Source organism: Humulus lupulus, chromosome 3 (assembly GCF_963169125.1).
Source record: "Humulus lupulus chromosome 3, drHumLupu1.1, whole genome shotgun sequence".
Classification (NCBI taxonomy): Eukaryota; Viridiplantae; Streptophyta; class Magnoliopsida; order Rosales; family Cannabaceae; genus Humulus; species Humulus lupulus.
The window spans coordinates 230,214,139-230,232,443 of NC_084795.1; the positions used below are offsets into that span (position 1 = coordinate 230,214,139).

Sequence of the window (18,305 nt, forward strand, 5' to 3'; positions counted from 1 at the left end):
TTCATTAAACAACTGCCTGACTTCTTTCCAGTCCATCACAGTCTTATCTCGTTTCTAGGATACTACTTCCCACCATGTCTGGGCATCATCCCGCAATACATATGTAGCACAGATCACCATATCGTGACCTACCACCCCTATACTGTCGAGGATGAAACTAATCATTCCCATCCATTGCTCAGCTCTTAATGGATCTAGGCCTTCCTCAAAAAACTAGAGGGTAATATTCCTGAAATCTTCTGAAAAAAAATTTCCATCTGGTTCCAAATCGTGGGCGAAGGATGTGGAGGACCTGGATTTTCAAGATTTGGCCAAGGATAAATGGTCCAAGTTTCATGAATCAATTGTAAACCAGGGAGGATCTAGGCTGACTTATAAGGAACCGATGCTCCGAGAAAGGAAACGGATTGCGCAAGTGGATGTGGAGGAGATAGAAGTGGAAGCTTCCTTCTGGGACTTGACAATGGTATGTGTTGTTCTTGGAGCTAATCCTCCTTTTTCAGTGTTTGAAGGTTTCATTAAAATAGTATGGGGAAAACTTGGAATTGAAAGGGTAGCTAGAATGAATGCGGGATATACAATTGTGAAATTTCGTGATGAAGCCACTCAAGATATGGTTTTGGAATCTGGGGTAGTTCATTTTGATAGGAAGCCAGTCATTTTGAGACCTTGGTCGAAAGATTTAGACACTATGAGGTTACTGAAATTTGTTCTTGTTTGGGTTAGATTACCTGATCTTGGGCTCCAATAATGGGGCATTAAATGTTTGAGTGCTCTTGTTAGTACCATAGGAAAACCTATGATGATTGATAAGGTTACCAAGGAGAGATCTATGGTGAAGTTTGTTAGGGTGCTTGTGGATGTTGAGATTTCAGATCAGTTGCCTCAATCCATCAGTTTTCTTAATGAACGTGGTCAATTGGTGGAGCAGACTATTGAGTTTGAATGGTTGCCTACCTGATGTTCAAACAGTAAAAATTTGGGACATAATGCTACTAGCTGTAAACGAGACCAGGGAGCTGTTTGGAGGAAAAAAAAGGTGAAGACAGGACTTGTGAATACGAAGGTTGTGAGTAAACAGACTAATTCTGGGCCAGTGTTTGAAATTTTGCCAAAGGAGTCAACTAATATTGTGGCTGGAAATGACACACAGACAATTATGTTGAAGGAGCAATGTAGTACTAAGTCAGGGCTGGAGCTGAAATGGACTACACCAAAACGAGTGGGGGGAGTTAAACAACTTGTTTCAGATTCTCACACTTTGATGATGAATACGTATAGTGTATTACAGGAGCGTCAAATGGGGGTCACAAAGCAGGGTCATTACTCTATCAATGTTTCCAATGGAAGGGTGCAACATTCTGAGTTGGAATGTTAGGGGTCTGAATAAAAGGAATAAGCAGAGGTCACTTCTTGACTTTTGCCGAATCAATAAGATTGGATTAGGAGATTTTCTTGAAACTAAACTTAGGGGTAATAAGATTGAGGATATGATGAAGATTGTTTTTGTGAGTTGGGACTGTTTCAGTGGTCCAGCTATTGAAGGTAGGACTTTACTAGTTTGGAAAGTTGATTATGTTTATGTTACTGTTCTTCAGGAAAATGAGCAGTTTGTTCATTGTCATGTGAAGATTATGGGAAAACCTCAGGATTTCTGTCTGACTTTTGTTTATGGAAGAAATAAGGTAGAGGAAAGGAAATGCCTCTGGCATTCTTTTTCTTTGCTGGTGTTTCTTGTGCAACCTTGGTTATTGGCTGGTGATTTTAATGTTGTGTTTGATTATGATGATAGACTTGGAGGTCGTTCAGTTACTGAATTGGAAATGGAGGATGATCGTCAATGGAGGGCCTGTGGTGTGGTGGATGAGTTGAGAACGACTGGCTCCCATTATACCTGGTCTAATAAGCAAATGGAAGGGGCCAGAATTTTCTCTAAATTGGATAGGGTTTTCAAAAATGAAGCTTGGGTTGATGCTTCTCCTAACACTGTGGCCCTAATTAATTGGGATGTCATTTTTGAACATTGATTATGTATTATCAAAACTTTGCTTGTCAATATTTTAGGGGACAAGCCTTTTAGATACTATAATATGTGGGTTGAGCATTTGGAGTTCAGAGACACTATGTTAAATAATTGGTCTGAACCGATACATGCTACTTGTTTGCTGCGCATTTTTAAGGAAATTGAATAGGCTGAAATATGTTCTGCATAAATTCAATAAAGTGAAGGTTGGTGATGTTTCTCAATTGTTTTCAACAGCTAAGGAGAAATACCAACAAGCTCAGTTTAATCTACAACAAGACCCTTCTTCCGCTGATCTTCAACAAGCTGCTTATCTAGAGTTTGCTCTTCAATCTAAAATGTATGAAAGTTTTCTAAGGCGAAGGAGTAAGATCACTTGGCTTCGATTTGGAGATTAGAATACTTCCTATTTTCACGCCAGTCTAAAGCAGAGGAAAGTTGGAAATCTGATCACTTTGTTCATGGATGATAAAGGTCAGCTTGTTGATAATTATGAGGATGTAGTTGCTCATTTCATTAACAATTTTAAAAGCTTTATGGGTAGTCCAAGTCCGGCCATTACTCAACTCAAGCAAGATTGTTTCACTCATGGAGCAACTTTGAATTTAGATCAAAAACTTGGATTAATAAAGCCATTTACCAAGAAGGATGTGATGAAGTCATTATTCAGTATTCACTCTATTAAGAGTCCTGGCTCTGATGGGTATGGTTCGGGCTTTTTCAAAGTCTTGTGGTAGGATATAGGGGATGAAATAGCTGATGCGATTTTGAGCTTCTTTGATCATGGAGTGCTCCCTAATGAACTAAACAACACAATCATATCCCTTATCCCTAAAGTTGAGACTCCCTCTAGAGCTGCGGATTATCGGCCGATTGCTTGCTTCAATACTTTGTATAAGTGCATTTCGAAAATGAATTGTTTGAGATTGGCTAGGGTGCTGTCGGTGCTAGTTCACCAAAATCAAGGAGTGTTTATCAAGAACCGCTCTTTAGCTCATAATATCCTCATTTTCCAAGACCTCATTAAAGGATATTCTAGGAAAAATATTTCGCCTCGGTGTGTATTGAAGATTGATCTTAGCAAGGCGTATGAATCAATTGATAAGTTATTTCTGGAGGATCTTTTGAAAACTTATTGTTTTCCTAGTTGGTTTATTCAGTGGATTATGGTGTTTTTGAAGGGCACTTCCTATTCTATTTTGATGAATGGTAGGTTGCAAGGGGGCTTTAGTGGTTGGAAAGGCTTAAGACCAGGGGACCCTTTCTCCCCCTTATTGTTTGTTTTAGTCATGGAATATGTAATGCCCTAGATAATCAAGACTGTTACACTGTGAGTTTAAAGTAGTGCAAGACTTGATAATCAAGTCATTTAAATGAAAATGTGATCCTAAAGTCATAAACACGTTAGGTTTAAAAGATTTTGGTCATAAACGGATAATTTTCATTGAAATAAACATTTAGTACATGGGATCCCAAAAACAGAGTTTAAATAACATATTTACAAGATTCCCAAAAGTTACAAATCAACAAGGCCACTCTAATGGAAAAATACACATTTTAAGTCTCCGTCCCCGTACAAACCCTCAACTGTGGCGGCCGAGCAGTTGACAATGTACACCTCGCCCCCAGAGCTCTCCAACCCATGGTTGATCCCTCTTACCCTTGCCTTTACTTGCACCACGTAGCACCTGTGAGCCGAGGCCCAGCAAGAAAACCATAACATCATAGCACAATCAATATCGATAACCAAATAATTCACAAAGTATAATCAGATATTCAGCAGTCCACAACATTAACATAATCAGCAATAGTAATTGACAAATCAACAGTCTCTTAACCAAGTAATTAACATGTCATAATCATCAGTTTAATGCAATAAACATATCATTCAATAACTAGGGTCGACACCCTTAGGTCGCACCCTCTGTTTAATTCATTGTCTTTGGCTCACTTATGTCAAGCCCAATGTTCAGCCCACTGACTCTGGCTCGCTTAGGCCAAGGTCAATGATTATTTAATTAACCTCAGCTACCAATGGTCGAGCCGCATCCTTGAGCGCCAATATTATTTCCGGCACTCTTAGGTCGTTTATTTCATACTCACATGGGATAATATCATCATACAATATTGCATATAAGTATAGGGAACTCTTATTCCCAAATTATCCACATTAAAGGGTGTAGTTCTCTTACCTTTGATTTTGAGCGCTTTGGCTAAATGAGATGACCCTCGAGCACGATCTCGTCCTAACCCTAGCATACACCTAGTCACAACCGTAAAATAGAATCCTCATTAACATTCAATTCTGTAGTCCAACTTTGGAACTAATCCCAAGCTCTCGGGAAGCCCAATTCCACCAAACGGGGTGGTGGAATCGACCCCTGAGCCCCCAAGCAAAAACCCTAACAAAAATACCCAAAACCCATTTCTGGAGGCAGGGTAGCACTACAGCGCCACAAGAAGGGCGCTACAGTGCTACAGACAGAGAAAAACTCCTCCCATAAACCCCTCATAGCGCTGTAGAGCCCATCACCTAGCGCTACAGAGCAACAATCGGAACATGCAAAAGTTCTAGGTTTTTCCCTCAAACTTTCCCGAGCCAAAGCTCCACCAACCCATTCCAGACTTCAACTAAACTCAAAATTTACCTTATAACTCACTATAACTCAACCAAATCAACCCATCAACATCAAAAACCTAGCGAAAAGCATCATCTAACACATAAACTAAACTTGAGCTCAAAAGCTCAAGAACATCATCAGAAAACCAGAAACCCAGAACTTCAAAGTCATAAATTGTTACCTCAACTTAGTGGATTCAATCCTAGGTTGCCTTCAATGCCCTTCCAGACTTTAATTCCTCAAATCCCCAAGCTCAAGTCCTTAAATTTCCATCCAAAATTCAAATTCAGAATTCAACCTCACAAACTCAGAAAATTCATACAAAACCTTTAAACCTTACCTTAGTTGGTAGCTAACTCCAACTGAATCCCTTAGCTTCTCCAAGGATCAACACCCCAAATCAATCCTTGACTTCCTCTAAGTTCTTAGCTTCAAAAATTCTCAAGGGAGAGTGATAGAGGAAGTGATCATGAGGGAGAGAAAGAGAGGTAAGTGAGTGTTCTGTTTTCCCTTCTTTTTCTTTCCTTTCCTTTTCAGCTTCTACCCCTTTCTACAACTTCCACTAGAGTCTAAATGAGCAGAATATCACTTATCCCCTTTTAAACATCAAAAGACCCTTTTTCCCTCCCAATTAAATCCAAGTCTTTTAATCACTCTAAGGGCATTTTGGTCATTTACTCCCAATTCCCGCTAATTCCTCAAGTGTCCCTAATATTTACCACTTAAATCTCGTTATCTAATTAACCACCAATTATTTTCCCCAAAGTTTAAAAATCTCCAATATATTTCCCAAATTCCAAGAAATACCCTCAGGCTTCCCTAAGCCGAGTATAAATCCTTGTCGTGACTATTTCGCTAAACCGCTCACTAGGATCACCTCGAGCCACAAGCTGCAAATATATCCACATAATAATGTGGTCTCAACAATTTATCACAAATAATTACATTTATGCCCTCAACAGGCCAAAATTACAAATATGCCCTTCTAAGCAAAACAGGGCCCACATGCATATTTAGTACTCATAAACATGAATTCCATCATATCCATACAATCATATAATCATGTGTTGACGGTGAAATCTCGTCAACGAGATTATATCAGAAAACTCAAAAGTAAATGCGGCGATGTTTAGATGAGAACTTAGAATTAACTTATGAAAGGATAAACACAGATGAACAATGGAGTGAAAAATGTATATTGCTTAATAGCCTCTGCATACAATGAATTTTCCAACCCCCTTCTCTGTGGAAGTGGGGTTCATTTTATAGTAGGCTCTAATGGCCCTGGGTACATGGTGGTCCAGGGGACCAGATGGTACACGAGTACACTAACAGGAGAGTGGTTCCAGGGGTAGTGGTGTCGGCTCTGGTACAAGGTCAGAGATCATGGGAGCACCTCACCTTCTGTACCTGGTCATGCCTCCACTACTTGCCTGGTACGGGTGTCAAAGGAGTGGCTGGTGAGGACAACAGATGGTACTTTGTTCGTACCTCCACTACTTATCTGACGTGGGTACTATGTCCGTACTCTAACTCCTTTCAGTTCGTCAGTGGACTCCGTACCTCATGAGATCAATGCCATGTGACCCTCATTTGCAAGGCATAGATGCGAGGCGGTAATGACCCATGCACTGATCGTGCCTTGCAAGGCTCCTAGTGGCGAGGGGCCTAGCTATACTTGTCTCCTTGCGGCATGGATCCAGACTAGTGACGCGATGGTGCAACGGCCTCCCGAGAAGATGGTGGCCCACGGGCCTCGCTGGGGGCGTGTCCCTGATGGCCTCGCTGGGGGCGTGTGCCTGATGGCCTCGCTAGGAGGCGTGTGTGCCTGATGGCCTCGCTGGGGGCGTGTGCCTGATGGCCTTGCTAGGAGGCGTGCATGCCTGATGGCCTCGCTGGGGGCGTGTGCCTGATGGCCTCACTAGGAGGCGTGCGTGCCTGATGGCCTCGCTGGGGGCGTGTGCCTGATGGCCTCGCTAGGAGGCGTGTGCCTGATGGCCTCGCTAGGAGGCGTGCGTGCCTGATGGCCTCGCTGGGGGCGTGTGCCTGATGGCCTCACTGGGGGCGTGTGCCTGATGGCCTCGCTAGGAGGCGTGCGTGCCTGATGGCCTCGCTGGGGGCGTGTGCCTGATGGCCTCGCTGGGGGCGTGTGCCTGATGGCCTCGCTGGGGGCGTGTGCCTGATGGCCTCGCTAGGAGGCGCGTGCCTGATGGCCTCGCTAGGGGGTGCGTGCCTGATGGCCCGAGGACCCAATGAGAGTGTAGGCGTATGGGGGTCTAAGTGCGTTCTTTGGGTCTTTTATAAGCGTGGAATATTGAGCATCCATAGGTGTATGTCCTGGGCGTCTTTGGCAGCGTTCACGTGTATGAGTGCATCTTGACCCATGAGCATGTCAGCCTTGCGCGGGCACGTCGGACCTCACTATGTGAGGGCCTTGTGCACCTATCCTCTTGCAGTATTCATTGTGGCCCCTTAGCTTAGCATGGCCAAACCTTGTGGCTCATAATCTGTTGTTTCTCATGAGATGATCTCCTGTATTCAACAAGGCCTACAGGCTCAAGCCCAATAGCATGAATAAGTGACCTTTATCCCTATGTTCCGACCAGGGACTAAAGAGTTTTTATTTGGTGGATTTTTGGCATCCACACTTGCCCCCCAGTCTATAGGGAGGCCTTTAGGCGTTCTTGTAGACTCTTCTCTTCCTTTTTATTATCCCTCTTTTTTCTCTTTTTTTTTTTTTTTTTTTTTTTTTTGGGTATTCATCATGCTCGAGGTCCTTTGGAACCCACGCGAAAGGGGGTTCGATAGGTCTCTCTTTGGTGCACCTATAAGGATATATTGACCCCTTGGGTTCTAGTTATCCTTTTATATATTTTCGCGCGCGCTTATTATTTCTTGCGAGAAGCGTCCTACTCGTCATTAGGCATAGTACTATTTTTGCAAGCGTCTTCATTGAGACCCTTTTCGGAAGCGTCTACTTCGAGACCCTTTTCGATAGCGTCTACTTTGGAGACCCTTTTTGGAGGCGTCTACTTTGGAGACCCCTTTTGGAGGTGTCTACTTCGGAGACCCTTTTTGGAGGCGTCTACTTTAGAGACCCTTTTTGTAGGCATCTACTTTGGAGACCCTTTTAGCAGGCGTCTACTTTGGAGGCCCTTTTTGCAACTTTTGAGTTGATCTCCCCTCGGGTCGGGACTTTCATGGCTAGATGGTCTTCGTTCAATCTCGAGCTTGGTCAGCGACACCTCTAGCACGATGCCCCCCTTCTATATGGAATCCCCAGACATATTGGTAGTATGGCCACTGGATGAAGGTTCGCTTTCTTCGACATGGAAGTTCTTATGGCCCTCTTCCACACGTATGTACTTCTATGCTCTCTCGAAGAAGTCGTCCAAATTCGAAACTTCTCTTTTGAGCATGTTACTCCATAACTTGCTTCCTGGACGAACTCCGGCTGTAATAGCCATCTTGAGCTCCACTTTGGTTAAATCTCCCACCTTTGTCGCTTCTATATTGAACCTATGGATGTAGTCCTTCAAACTTTCATTCTCGCCTTGTTTGATGTTAGCGAGGCTGGTAGTTGGGATGACGTAGTCACACGCTGCCTAGTGTTGCTGAAGAAATTCATCAGAGAATTGTTGCCATGACTTGATTGTTCCTGGCCTCAACCTCCTGAACCACTTGTACGCCACTCCTTTAAGCGTAACGACGAAGCAATGACATTTTGCTCTGCTGCTGACCCCTCTTAACCTCATCAAGTTATTGAAGGAGTCTAAGTGGTATTTTGGGTCCGTAGTACCCTCGTACGGAGCCATGCGAGGCTCCCTGAAGTCAGCCGGTATTTGTTCAGCCTGAATCTCCCTTGTGAAGGGTGAATCACGGTCGAATTCTCCGTCATCCATGTGCCCCCCATGTGCAGTGGTGATCTTGCCTCGAGGGCTTTGCATTTTGGTGTCTAGTCCCCTCCTTTTTTTGCATAAGGAGTTTTGCGGGTTCTTGGGCTGATCCCTTGCCTTGGTTGCATCCCTCGGTGGAACCGCGGGGGGTACGCCTCTTACTTCTGACCTCCACCCATGGAGCTCTTTTCTTAGGCCAGGGAGTGCCTCTTTTGAGGGGACTTCAGCCTCGTTCTTACGACCATCACCTTCCCTCCGCCTTTGCTCCTGGGGACATTTCGTTGGCCTAGGTCCCCCCTGGTACTTTGCCTGGGGGGTTTTACTGGTGGAGTGTTGGGTTCTCCCATCATCTACTGGTACAGTGGTCTCCACCCCATCCTGGCCTTTCTCCTTCCTCTTCGGCAAGGTCGCGCTCAATTTACCCTGCAACAGGCCATTCAGGACTTCTTGCATGTTCTCCAAGGTAGTCTCCAACCTTTGGTTCTTACGGTGGAGCTCACGTATTTCCTCTTCATAGAACCGAGATCTCGAACTCGAGCTCACGGAATGGACCTGGGGATGCTTATCATGCCTACGGGTAGAGGGGCCCGGGTCCTGCCGGCCGAAGTTCGATACCTGCGGTGGTTTTGGGAGAGGGAACTCATTAGCATTTCCCGGTGGTGCCCTTGGAGGACCTTCTCCAGGTGGGGCTGCCGGTGACGAGGCCATTTTATCACCTCCGTGAACCTCTTGGTCCTTCGGGGGCTCCACGTCTCTGGGTGGAGGAACGTCCTTCATGGAGGCCTTCAGCTGGACTCCGTTCAGGTGAAATTCTACCTCTCGTGGCTCCCTGAGTCGCTTTGAACGTCTTGGCATTTCTTCTTGCCAGAAACAATGGTGGAACAGTAGCTTGAAACTAACGTTCCCACAGACGGCGCCAAACTATTGACGGTGAAATCTCGTCAACGAAATTAGGTCGGAAAACTCAAAGGTAAATGCGGCGATGTTTAGATGAGAACTTAGAATTAACTTATGAAAGGATAAACACAGATGAACAATGGAGTGAAAAATGTATATTTCTTAATAGCCTCTGCATACAATGAATTTTCCAACCCCCTTCTCTGTGGAAGTGGGGTTCATTTTATAGTAGGCTCTAATGGCCCTGGGTACATGGTGGTCCAGGGGACCAGATGGTACACGAGTACACTAACAGGAGAGTGGTTCCAGGGGTAGTGGTGTCGGCTCTGGTACAAGGTCAGAGATCATGGGAGCACCTCACCTTCTGTACCTGGTCATGCCTCCACTACCTGCCTGGTACGGGTGTCAAAGGAGTGGCTGGTGAGGACAATAGATGGTACTATGTTCGTACCTCCACTACTTATCTGACGTGGGTACTATGTCCGTACTCTAACTCCTTCCAGTTCGTCAGTGGACTCCGTACCTCATGAGATCAATGCCATGTGACCCTCATTTGCAAGGCATAGATGCGAGGCGGTAATGACCCATGCACTGGCCGTGCCTTGCAAGCTCCTAGTGGCGAGGGGCCTAGCTATACTTGTCTCCTTGCGGCATGGATCCAGACTAGTGACGCGATGGTGCAACGGCCTCCCGAGAAGATGGTGGCCCACGGGCCTCGCTGGGGGCGTGTCCCTGATGGCCTCGCTGGGGGCGTGTGCCTGATGGCCTCGCTAGGAGGCGTGTGTGCCTGATGGCCTCGCTGGGGGCGTGTGCCTGATGGCCTTGCTAGGAGGCGTGCGTGCCTGATGGCCTCGCTGGGGGCGTGTGCCTGATGGCCTCACTAGGAGGCGTGCGTGCCTGATGGCCTCGCTGGGGGCGTGTGCCTGATGGCCTCGCTAGGAGGCGTGTGCCTGATGGCCTCGCTAGGAGGCGTGCGTGCCTGATGGCCTCGCTGGGGGCGTGTGCCTGATGGCCTCACTGGGGGCGTGTGCCTGATGGCCTCGCTAGGAGGCGTGCGTGCCTGATGGCCTCGCTGGGGGCGTGTGCCTGATGGCCTCGCTGGGGGCGTGTGCCTGATGGCCTCGCTAGGGGCATGTGCCTGATGGCCTCGCTAGGAGGCGCGTGCCTGATGGCCTCGCTAGGGGGTGCGTGCCTGATGGCCCGAGGACCCAATGAGAGTGTAGGCGTATGGGGGTCTAAGTGCGTTCTTTGGGTCTTTTATAAGCGTGGAATATTGAGCATCCATAGGTGTATGCCCCGGGCGTCTTTGGCAGCATTCACGTGTATGAGTGCATCTTGACCCATGAGCATGTCAGCCTTGCGCGGGCACGTCGGACCTCACTATGTGAGGGCCTTGTGCACCTATCCTCTTGCAGTATTCATTGTGGCCCCTTAGCTTAGCAGGGCTAAACCTTGTGGCTCATAATGTGTTGTTTCTCATGAGATGATCTCCTGTATTCAACAAGGCCTACAGGCTCGAGCCCAATATCATGAATAAGTGACCTTTATCCCTATGTTCCGACCAGGGACTAAAGAGTTTTTATTTGGTAGATTTTTGGCATCCACATCATGCATGCCACATAATCATGCATTAAATCATGTATTCACATAAATACCATGTTCATTTATAACTTTCATCTCCACACCAAATTCCATCAGACCACTCATCCGATCTTTGTACCTTAACTCATATTACATTGATAGGGTTCTTCCCCATTTCCACAAGATCCTTACTCTTGATTCCGTCGTCCAAAGAGATATATACCTATCCATAACCAATTACAGGTACTATACCAATCTCAATCATTACCCTGTCCGACCTTACTATGACCCATGGCGTTCTATCCAACTGACACACATCTTCCCAAGTAAGAGGTCAGCTTTCAAATTAATTTTCCTATTGTACAGTCAAGGATTTGTAACATGAATTACCCAATAAGTCTCACCTGATCTTGATCTCAGGGTTATACCTCTACGAATGACCAAGCACTCAAATCCCTTATGCTTATGCATTCACTGTCAACTTAATATTGCCTGTATACCGACCATGTTCCCATTCTCTCACCTACCACAAGGCTCTAACCGTCACCCTTCAGTCTATATCTGGGCGCATCCCAGTCTTTGATGCACCGCTTACAGTTTCATAGTTTCAACAAAGACAGGGTTCTACCCTTCCGCATCAATTCATTACACACGGATTCCTATACCACAGGGTGTTAACCAATCCTTATTCTGTCTTCTAAAAATCTGGTACAAGATTATCCATTCAGTCTAACTTTAGATTCCTCTACTAGTCCAATCTCTAGTGTAGCTATCTTAGAAGAATTTTCAGGTAGTAGATGACATGTTCACTAGTCTCATTGTGCCTCTTATCACTCAGATGTTCTTCAATAATTTCTTTGTGGCTTCTGATTGAATCTTTTCATGCCTGATCCCTTCTCTTCTTGTAGCGTGACCTTGAGTACTCTGGCCAATATCAAAACTAACACCTTCTACAGCCTTACCTGTTACCCTCCTTCTTCAGTCTTGGTATCATCAATGTAGTAGTCGTTCGCGTTCCACTTCTAACTGGGGAGTAGTTCAACGCATCCTTGACGTACCTAGATGTGACTTGTTCATATCATTCTTGTACTCTCTGCTTGTCAAACTTACCTGCGTTGTTGAAGCATAAATCAATTAAGAATCTTCACTAATAATCCATCGCACCCCACTTGGTACAATTGGAAATTCCTGAAATGTCTCTTTCCTTGATCCTCAGCTGGTAATAACCAGATCGAAGATCAATTCCTGAAGACATTGTCATGTCTTGTAACCGGGCATTTAAACTCTTCATCCTAAATAAATGATGTCAACGAATCCCACGATACAATGCTCCTTCTAATTCTTCCCTAAATCAATTACTTCAACTGAACCAGCAATTCTTTCCATCAAACTAATACCTTTCTTCATATTGTCCCTGATACTGAATCTGTCCATAGCTAAACCCTAAAGTGTATCCAACAACTCCTTACATGCTCATATGAATCCCTACGGCCCACTTCAGTTTCCATTCAATCCAACTTATATACTTCAAGTGATGTCCCTCGAAATCCCTGGTTGTCTCTTAACAAATTAGCTCTCACTCAGACTTATAACAAGGCTCTCATATGACGAGCTTAATCACTTTCAATACGAACCCCTTATACAATAACCTTGAGACATATACTTCATATCTAAATTTCTCCTGGAAGATACTCAACACCGAACTATTTCAGCTCATTACATAACCAAGAACGGGGACTATCAAGTACACTGCTCACCTCCGAGGAACTAGCCTCGGGCTTCAAATGCAACGAGGCATTCCAATTTTTTTTCCATTCTCCAATCCTGGACAATCCCCAGTCCAACCTGACACACTGAACCATTCCATGTAGAAAACGTACCCTTACCTGACGTCTTTATAGATGGCATCTCTTGCCCCTGATGCATACTAAATACTTCACTAAGCCTCATCACTGTCCTGGCAGCTATCCTGTAAACTAAACCTCCAACTGTCAAAACCAGGAGCCATAGAATTATCAGGGGTTCTTCTGTTCCGGTTACCAAGAATCTGTCCTTACTAAATTCCACAAATGGGAATACTGTCATTTGCATCTCTTGCCCTACAGAATTCACGCTCCGTACCTCATTCCGTATATCTTAAATAACATGGCCCTCCCTGTTGCCCAAGTATAGATGGAAATCTCATGCACTTAAGCTGCCCTACTACTCTAGGCCATCCCAGAGTTCAATCCTTAAATGAATCATCATTCTCGTCTACTTCCACTTGTATCAACTCTTAAAGTAGATTGACCAACCCACAAAACTTATCGACATACCTTGTCGTTGTCTTACCATTCTAAACCAAGTTCATAGACTTATCAGTCTCTGCAGCCCAAACTACATCATAATAACCTCTTTTATCAAATCACTACTTGAACTCTTCTCAACCCGTTATGACAATATTTTGAGTCTGAGTACCATTTTCGGGCATCCTTCTGCCACAACTACTTAGCGCAACCACACAGTCACGACCTATCATCTTCATATAATCAAGGATGGGATTAACTATGCCCATCCACTGATCAATTCTTAGGTTAATCCAAACCTCCCTCAAAACCAGAGGATAATGCCTTCTAAGCCTTCCGTACAGTAATTCTTATCTGTGTCCTCCCTTAGGTCAAACCAACACTGATACCCCCACTTTCATGGTATACATAAAAGCTTTTCTCCCAACAAAACTTGTGGTTTCACCCATCTAATCTCTTCTATCAGATCTCACAGCCTTACTCACATACCGAAGAACTCTTGCCGTGACTTTTAGGGGCAGATGGAAGTTTCCAACCCTAGCTATCATCTGCAACCCTCACTAGAATAATACCAGGTCCAATTAACCATTCTGAGCACATACAATCTAAATCAGTCTACCGTCACCGACTAAAACCCTCAGCCCAGATGTTCATATCTAGAACCATCCCACAGGCAGGTCCAAACAACCATAGTAATCATGCACACATAAAGCATATCAAACACCAATCTATATTACTATCCATTGGTTATCAAATTTCATTGCTACTAAATACAACCATATTCACCATGCTTTCTATATACTAATAAGAAAATAAAACATACGAGTTTATTCTAAACAGTTAATCACATGCAATCCATATACAAATCATTACCCAAATATGCATCCACATGCGATAGCAATGCTAATCAGCACGCCTCAATATCATCACACAACAGTCAAGGGCCAGGCCCTATCAAAATCTCATGCTCCCTATTAAACATACAAATAAATGTATTCATATTTCTTTCAAGCACTTAAGCATATAATCTCATGTATTCAATTACAAAACCCTAAGTCGACCTTGTTTCTTATGGCAAGTGTACATGTCCAGCCAGTCTTCAGAAACCCTTAAACCTAGACCGCTCTGATACCAAGTTGTAACGCCCTGGATAACCAAGACCGTTACACTATGAGTTTAAAGTAGTGCAGGACTTGATAATCAAGTCATTTAAATGAAAATGTGATCCTAAAGTCATAAACACGTTAGGTTTAAAAGATTTTTGTCATAAACAGATAACTTTCATTGAAATAAAAGTTTAGTACACGGGATCCAAAAAACAACGTTTAAAGAACATATTTACAAGATTCCCAAAAGTTACAAATCAACAAGGCCACTCTAATGGAAAAATACACATTTTAAGTCTCCGTCCCTTTACAAACCCTCAACCATGGTGGCGGAGTAGTTGACAATGTACACCTCGCCCCCAAAGCTCTCCAACCCATGGTTGATCCCTCTTACCCTTGCCGTTACCTGCACCACGTAGCACCCATGAGCCGAGGCCCATCAAGAAAACCATAACATCATAGCACAATAAATATCGATAACCAAATAATTCACAAAGCATAATCAAATATTCAACAGTCCACAACATTCACATAATCAGCGATAGTAATTGACAAATCAATAATCTCTTAACCAAGTAATTAACATGTCATAATAATCAGATTAATACAATAAACATATCATTCAATAACTAGGGTCGACGTCCTTAGGCTGCACCCTCTGTTTAAGTCACTGTCTTTGGCTCACTTAGGTCGAGCCCAGTGTTCAGCCCACTGACTCTGGCTCACTTAGGCCAAGCTCAGTGATTATTTAATTAACCTCAGCTACTAGTAGTCGAGCCGCGTCCTTGAGCGCCAATATTATTTCCGGCACTCTTAGGCCGTTTATTTCATACTCAAATGGCATAATACCATCATACAATATTGCATATAAGTATAGGGAACTCTTAGTCTCAAATTATCCACATTAAAGGGTGCAGTTTTCTTACCTTTGATTCTTAGCGCTTTGGCTAAATGAGATGACCCTCGAGCACGATCCCGTCCGAGCCGTAGCGCACTCCTAGTCACAACCGTTAAATAGAATCCTCATTAACATTCAATTCTGTAATCCAAATTTGGAACTAATCCCAAGCTCTCGGGAAGCCCAATTCCACCAAACGGGGTGGTGGAATCGACCCCCGAGCCCCCAAGAAAAAACCCTAAGAAAAATACCCAAAACCCATTTCTGGAGGCAGGGTAGCGCTAAAGTGCCACAGGAAAGGCGCTACAGCACTACAAACAAAGAAAAACTCCCCCTAGAAAACCCCTCATAGCGTTGTAGCGCCCATAACCTAGTGCTACAGAGCTACAACTAGAACATGCAAAAGTTCTGGGTTTTTCCCTCGAACTTTCCTGAGCCAAAGCTCCACCAACCCATTCCAGACTTCAACTAAACTCAAAATTGAACTTATAACTCACTATAACTCTACCAAATCAACCCATCAACATCAAAAACCTAGCTAAAAGCATCATTAAACACATAAACTAAACATGAGCTCAAAAGCTCAAGAACGTCATCAGAAAACCAGAAACCCAGAACTTCAAAGTCAGAAATTGTTACCTCAACTGAGTGGATTCAACCCTAGGTTGCCTTCAATGCCCTTCCAGACTTTTATTCTTCAAATCCCCAAGCTCAAGTCCCTAAATTTCCATCCAAAATCCAAATTCAGAATTCAACCTCACAAACCCAGAAAATGCAGACAAAACCTTTATACCTTACCTTAGTTGGTAGCTAACTCCAACTAAATCCCTTAGTTGCTCCAAGGACCAACACCCCAAATAATGCCTAGACTTCCTCTGAGTTTTTAGCTTCAAAAATTCTCAAGGGAGAGTGAGAGAGGAAGTGATCGTGAGGGAGAGAAAGAGAGGTAAGTGAGTGTTCAGTTTTCACTTCTTTTTCTTTCCTTTCCATTTCAGCTTCTACCCCTTTCTACAACCTCCACTAGAGTCTAAATGAGCAGAATATCACTTATCCCCTTTTAAACATCAAAAGACCCTTTTGCCCTCCCAATTAAATCCAAGTCTTTTAATCACTCTAAGGGCATTTTGGTCATTTACTCCCAATTTCCGCTAATTCCTCAAGTGTCCCTAATATTTACCACTTAAATCCTGCCATCTAATTAACCACCAATTATTTTCCCCAAACTCTAAAAATCTCCAATATATTTCCCAAATTCCCAAAAATACCCTCAAGCTTCCCCAAGCCGGGTATAAATCCCCGTCGTGACTATTTTGCTAAACCGCTCACTAAGATCGCCTCGAGCCACAAGCTGCAAATATATCCACATAATAATGTGTTCTCAACAATTTATCGCAAATAATTACATTCCATTATATGCCTTTTTAAGCAGAATAGGGACCACATGCATATTTAATACTCATAAACATGCATTCCATCATATCCATACAATCATATAATCGTGCATGCCACATAATCATGCATTAAATCATGTATTCAAATAAATACCAATTATGCCCTCCCGGCGCACTAATCAAGGCCCTTAAGCCTCATTAGCAATTTTAGGTTGTTAAAGAATATCTTACTAGACTTCTTATTCAAGCCTCTCACAACAAGGAGTTCAGGTATCATACTCTTTATAAACAGCAGAGACTTGTCAACTTATGCTTTGCGGATGACCTCATTATATTTTGCAAAGGATCTCTTCGGTCTATCCAAATCCTTCATGATGGATTTACCAATTTTAGTCAAGCTTCTGTTCTTTCACCCAACTTGACTAAATCTCATATATTGTGGTGGAGTAACCTCTGAAGATAAGAAGAGTATCTTGGATTGTGTCAACATAGAGGAGGGTTCCTTTCCCTTGAAATAGCTGGGTGTTCCTCTTCGACCTACTAAATGGAAGGCGGATGACTGTGGCTTGATCATCAAAATGATTCACAGTCGTCTTCATACTTGGTCTAGTCATCATCTTTCTTTTACAGGAAGAGCTCAATTGATTCATTCTGTTTTGTTAGGCATCTGAACGTATTGGATGAGCATTTTCCTTCTCCCCCCAAAGTGTTATCCATGAATTGATCGGCTGTGTAGGAACTTTTTATGGGGTGGGAAAGGAAATCATAGCAAACTCTACTTCTCATCTTGGGACCAGGTGTGTTTACCGAAAAAACTTGGGAGGAATTGGTTTTAAGGAAGGTTCTAAATGGAATAAAGTTTTGTTAGCTAAATATGTTTGGGCGATTACTTCTAAACAAGACTTGTTGTGGGTTAAATGGATAGATGATCTTTATCTCAAAGGTCAGAGTTATTGGGAGTATAACTTAAAAGCTGATGTGAGTTGGTATTGGAGGAAATTAGTTAAGCTGAGATATTATTTATCTTTAGCTGACTTGGAGGCATCGGCTTCAAAAGGCAAACTTAATCTGAGTATTCTTTACAACCAGTTGCTTTAGAGAGCTAAGATTAGTTTTGCTAAGGTTGTTTGGGGTAAACTTTCTGTTCCGAAGAACAGGTTTATCTTATGGAAATCGGTTCATGGTCACCTGCTAACTCAGGATAATTTGATGCATTGCCATGTTTGTGAGAGTGCAGTCGAGACTCATGCTCACCTATTTTTTTACTATATTTTCTCTCAAAAAGTTATGCAGTGGATTAGGAAGTGGATTGGTTCAGCCATTTGGCCTACCAAGTACTCAGATTGGCTTTCTTGGATGGATGGGAGACCTAAAGAGCTTTTGCAAAGGATTGTTGCTGCTACTCTTGCTACTTCAGTTTATTACATTTGGCTCAATCGTAATTCTTGCATTTTTTATCATTTTACTTTGTCTGTTCAAAAAATTGATTTTTTGATTAAATCTTGTTTGAAAGCTAGAATGATCAGCTCTGTGAGGAAGAAAATTCAAGCCAAAGAGAAACTTATGTTTGATTTCTTTCGGAACTTGTAATTTGTTCTCTTTTTAGC

General features: G+C 43.4%; 2 protein-coding genes across 2 annotated transcripts; both read left to right on the plus strand.

The window, feature by feature from the left end:
- Positions 1 to 385: 385 nt before the first annotated feature.
- LOC133825450 (uncharacterized) lies at positions 386 to 2,027 on the plus strand. The gene is made up of 4 exons (XM_062258388.1): positions 386 to 696; positions 784 to 948; positions 1,000 to 1,175; positions 1,282 to 2,027. Exons 1-4 carry the CDS (start codon positions 386 to 388, stop codon positions 2,025 to 2,027), a joined length of 1,398 nt encoding a protein of 465 aa, XP_062114372.1.
- A 124-nt stretch (positions 2,028 to 2,151) lies between these two features.
- LOC133825451 (uncharacterized) lies at positions 2,152 to 2,760 on the plus strand. Its single transcript, XM_062258389.1, has 2 exons — positions 2,152 to 2,363; positions 2,445 to 2,760. The coding sequence occupies exons 1-2, from the start codon at positions 2,152 to 2,154 to the stop codon at positions 2,758 to 2,760; spliced, it is 528 nt and encodes a 175-aa protein (XP_062114373.1).
- Positions 2,761 to 18,305: the final 15,545 nt, after the last annotated feature.

Bases quoted from the DNA above. Each gene is read 5' to 3' on its own strand.
- LOC133825450 (XM_062258388.1), top strand. From the start codon at position 386: ATGCTCCGAGAAAGGAAACGGATTGCGCAAGTGGATGTGGAGGAGATA. The intron at 949-999 runs GTTGCCTACCTG...TAATGCTACTAG, and splicing joins CAGACTATTGAGTTTGAATG to CTGTAAACGAGACCAGGGAG. The intron at 1,176-1,281 runs GTAGTACTAAGT...GAATACGTATAG, and splicing joins AATTATGTTGAAGGAGCAAT to TGTATTACAGGAGCGTCAAA.
- LOC133825451 (XM_062258389.1), top strand. From the start codon at position 2,152: ATGCTACTTGTTTGCTGCGCATTTTTAAGGAAATTGAATAGGCTGAAA. The intron at 2,364-2,444 runs GTATGAAAGTTT...TTTTCACGCCAG, and splicing joins TTTGCTCTTCAATCTAAAAT to TCTAAAGCAGAGGAAAGTTG.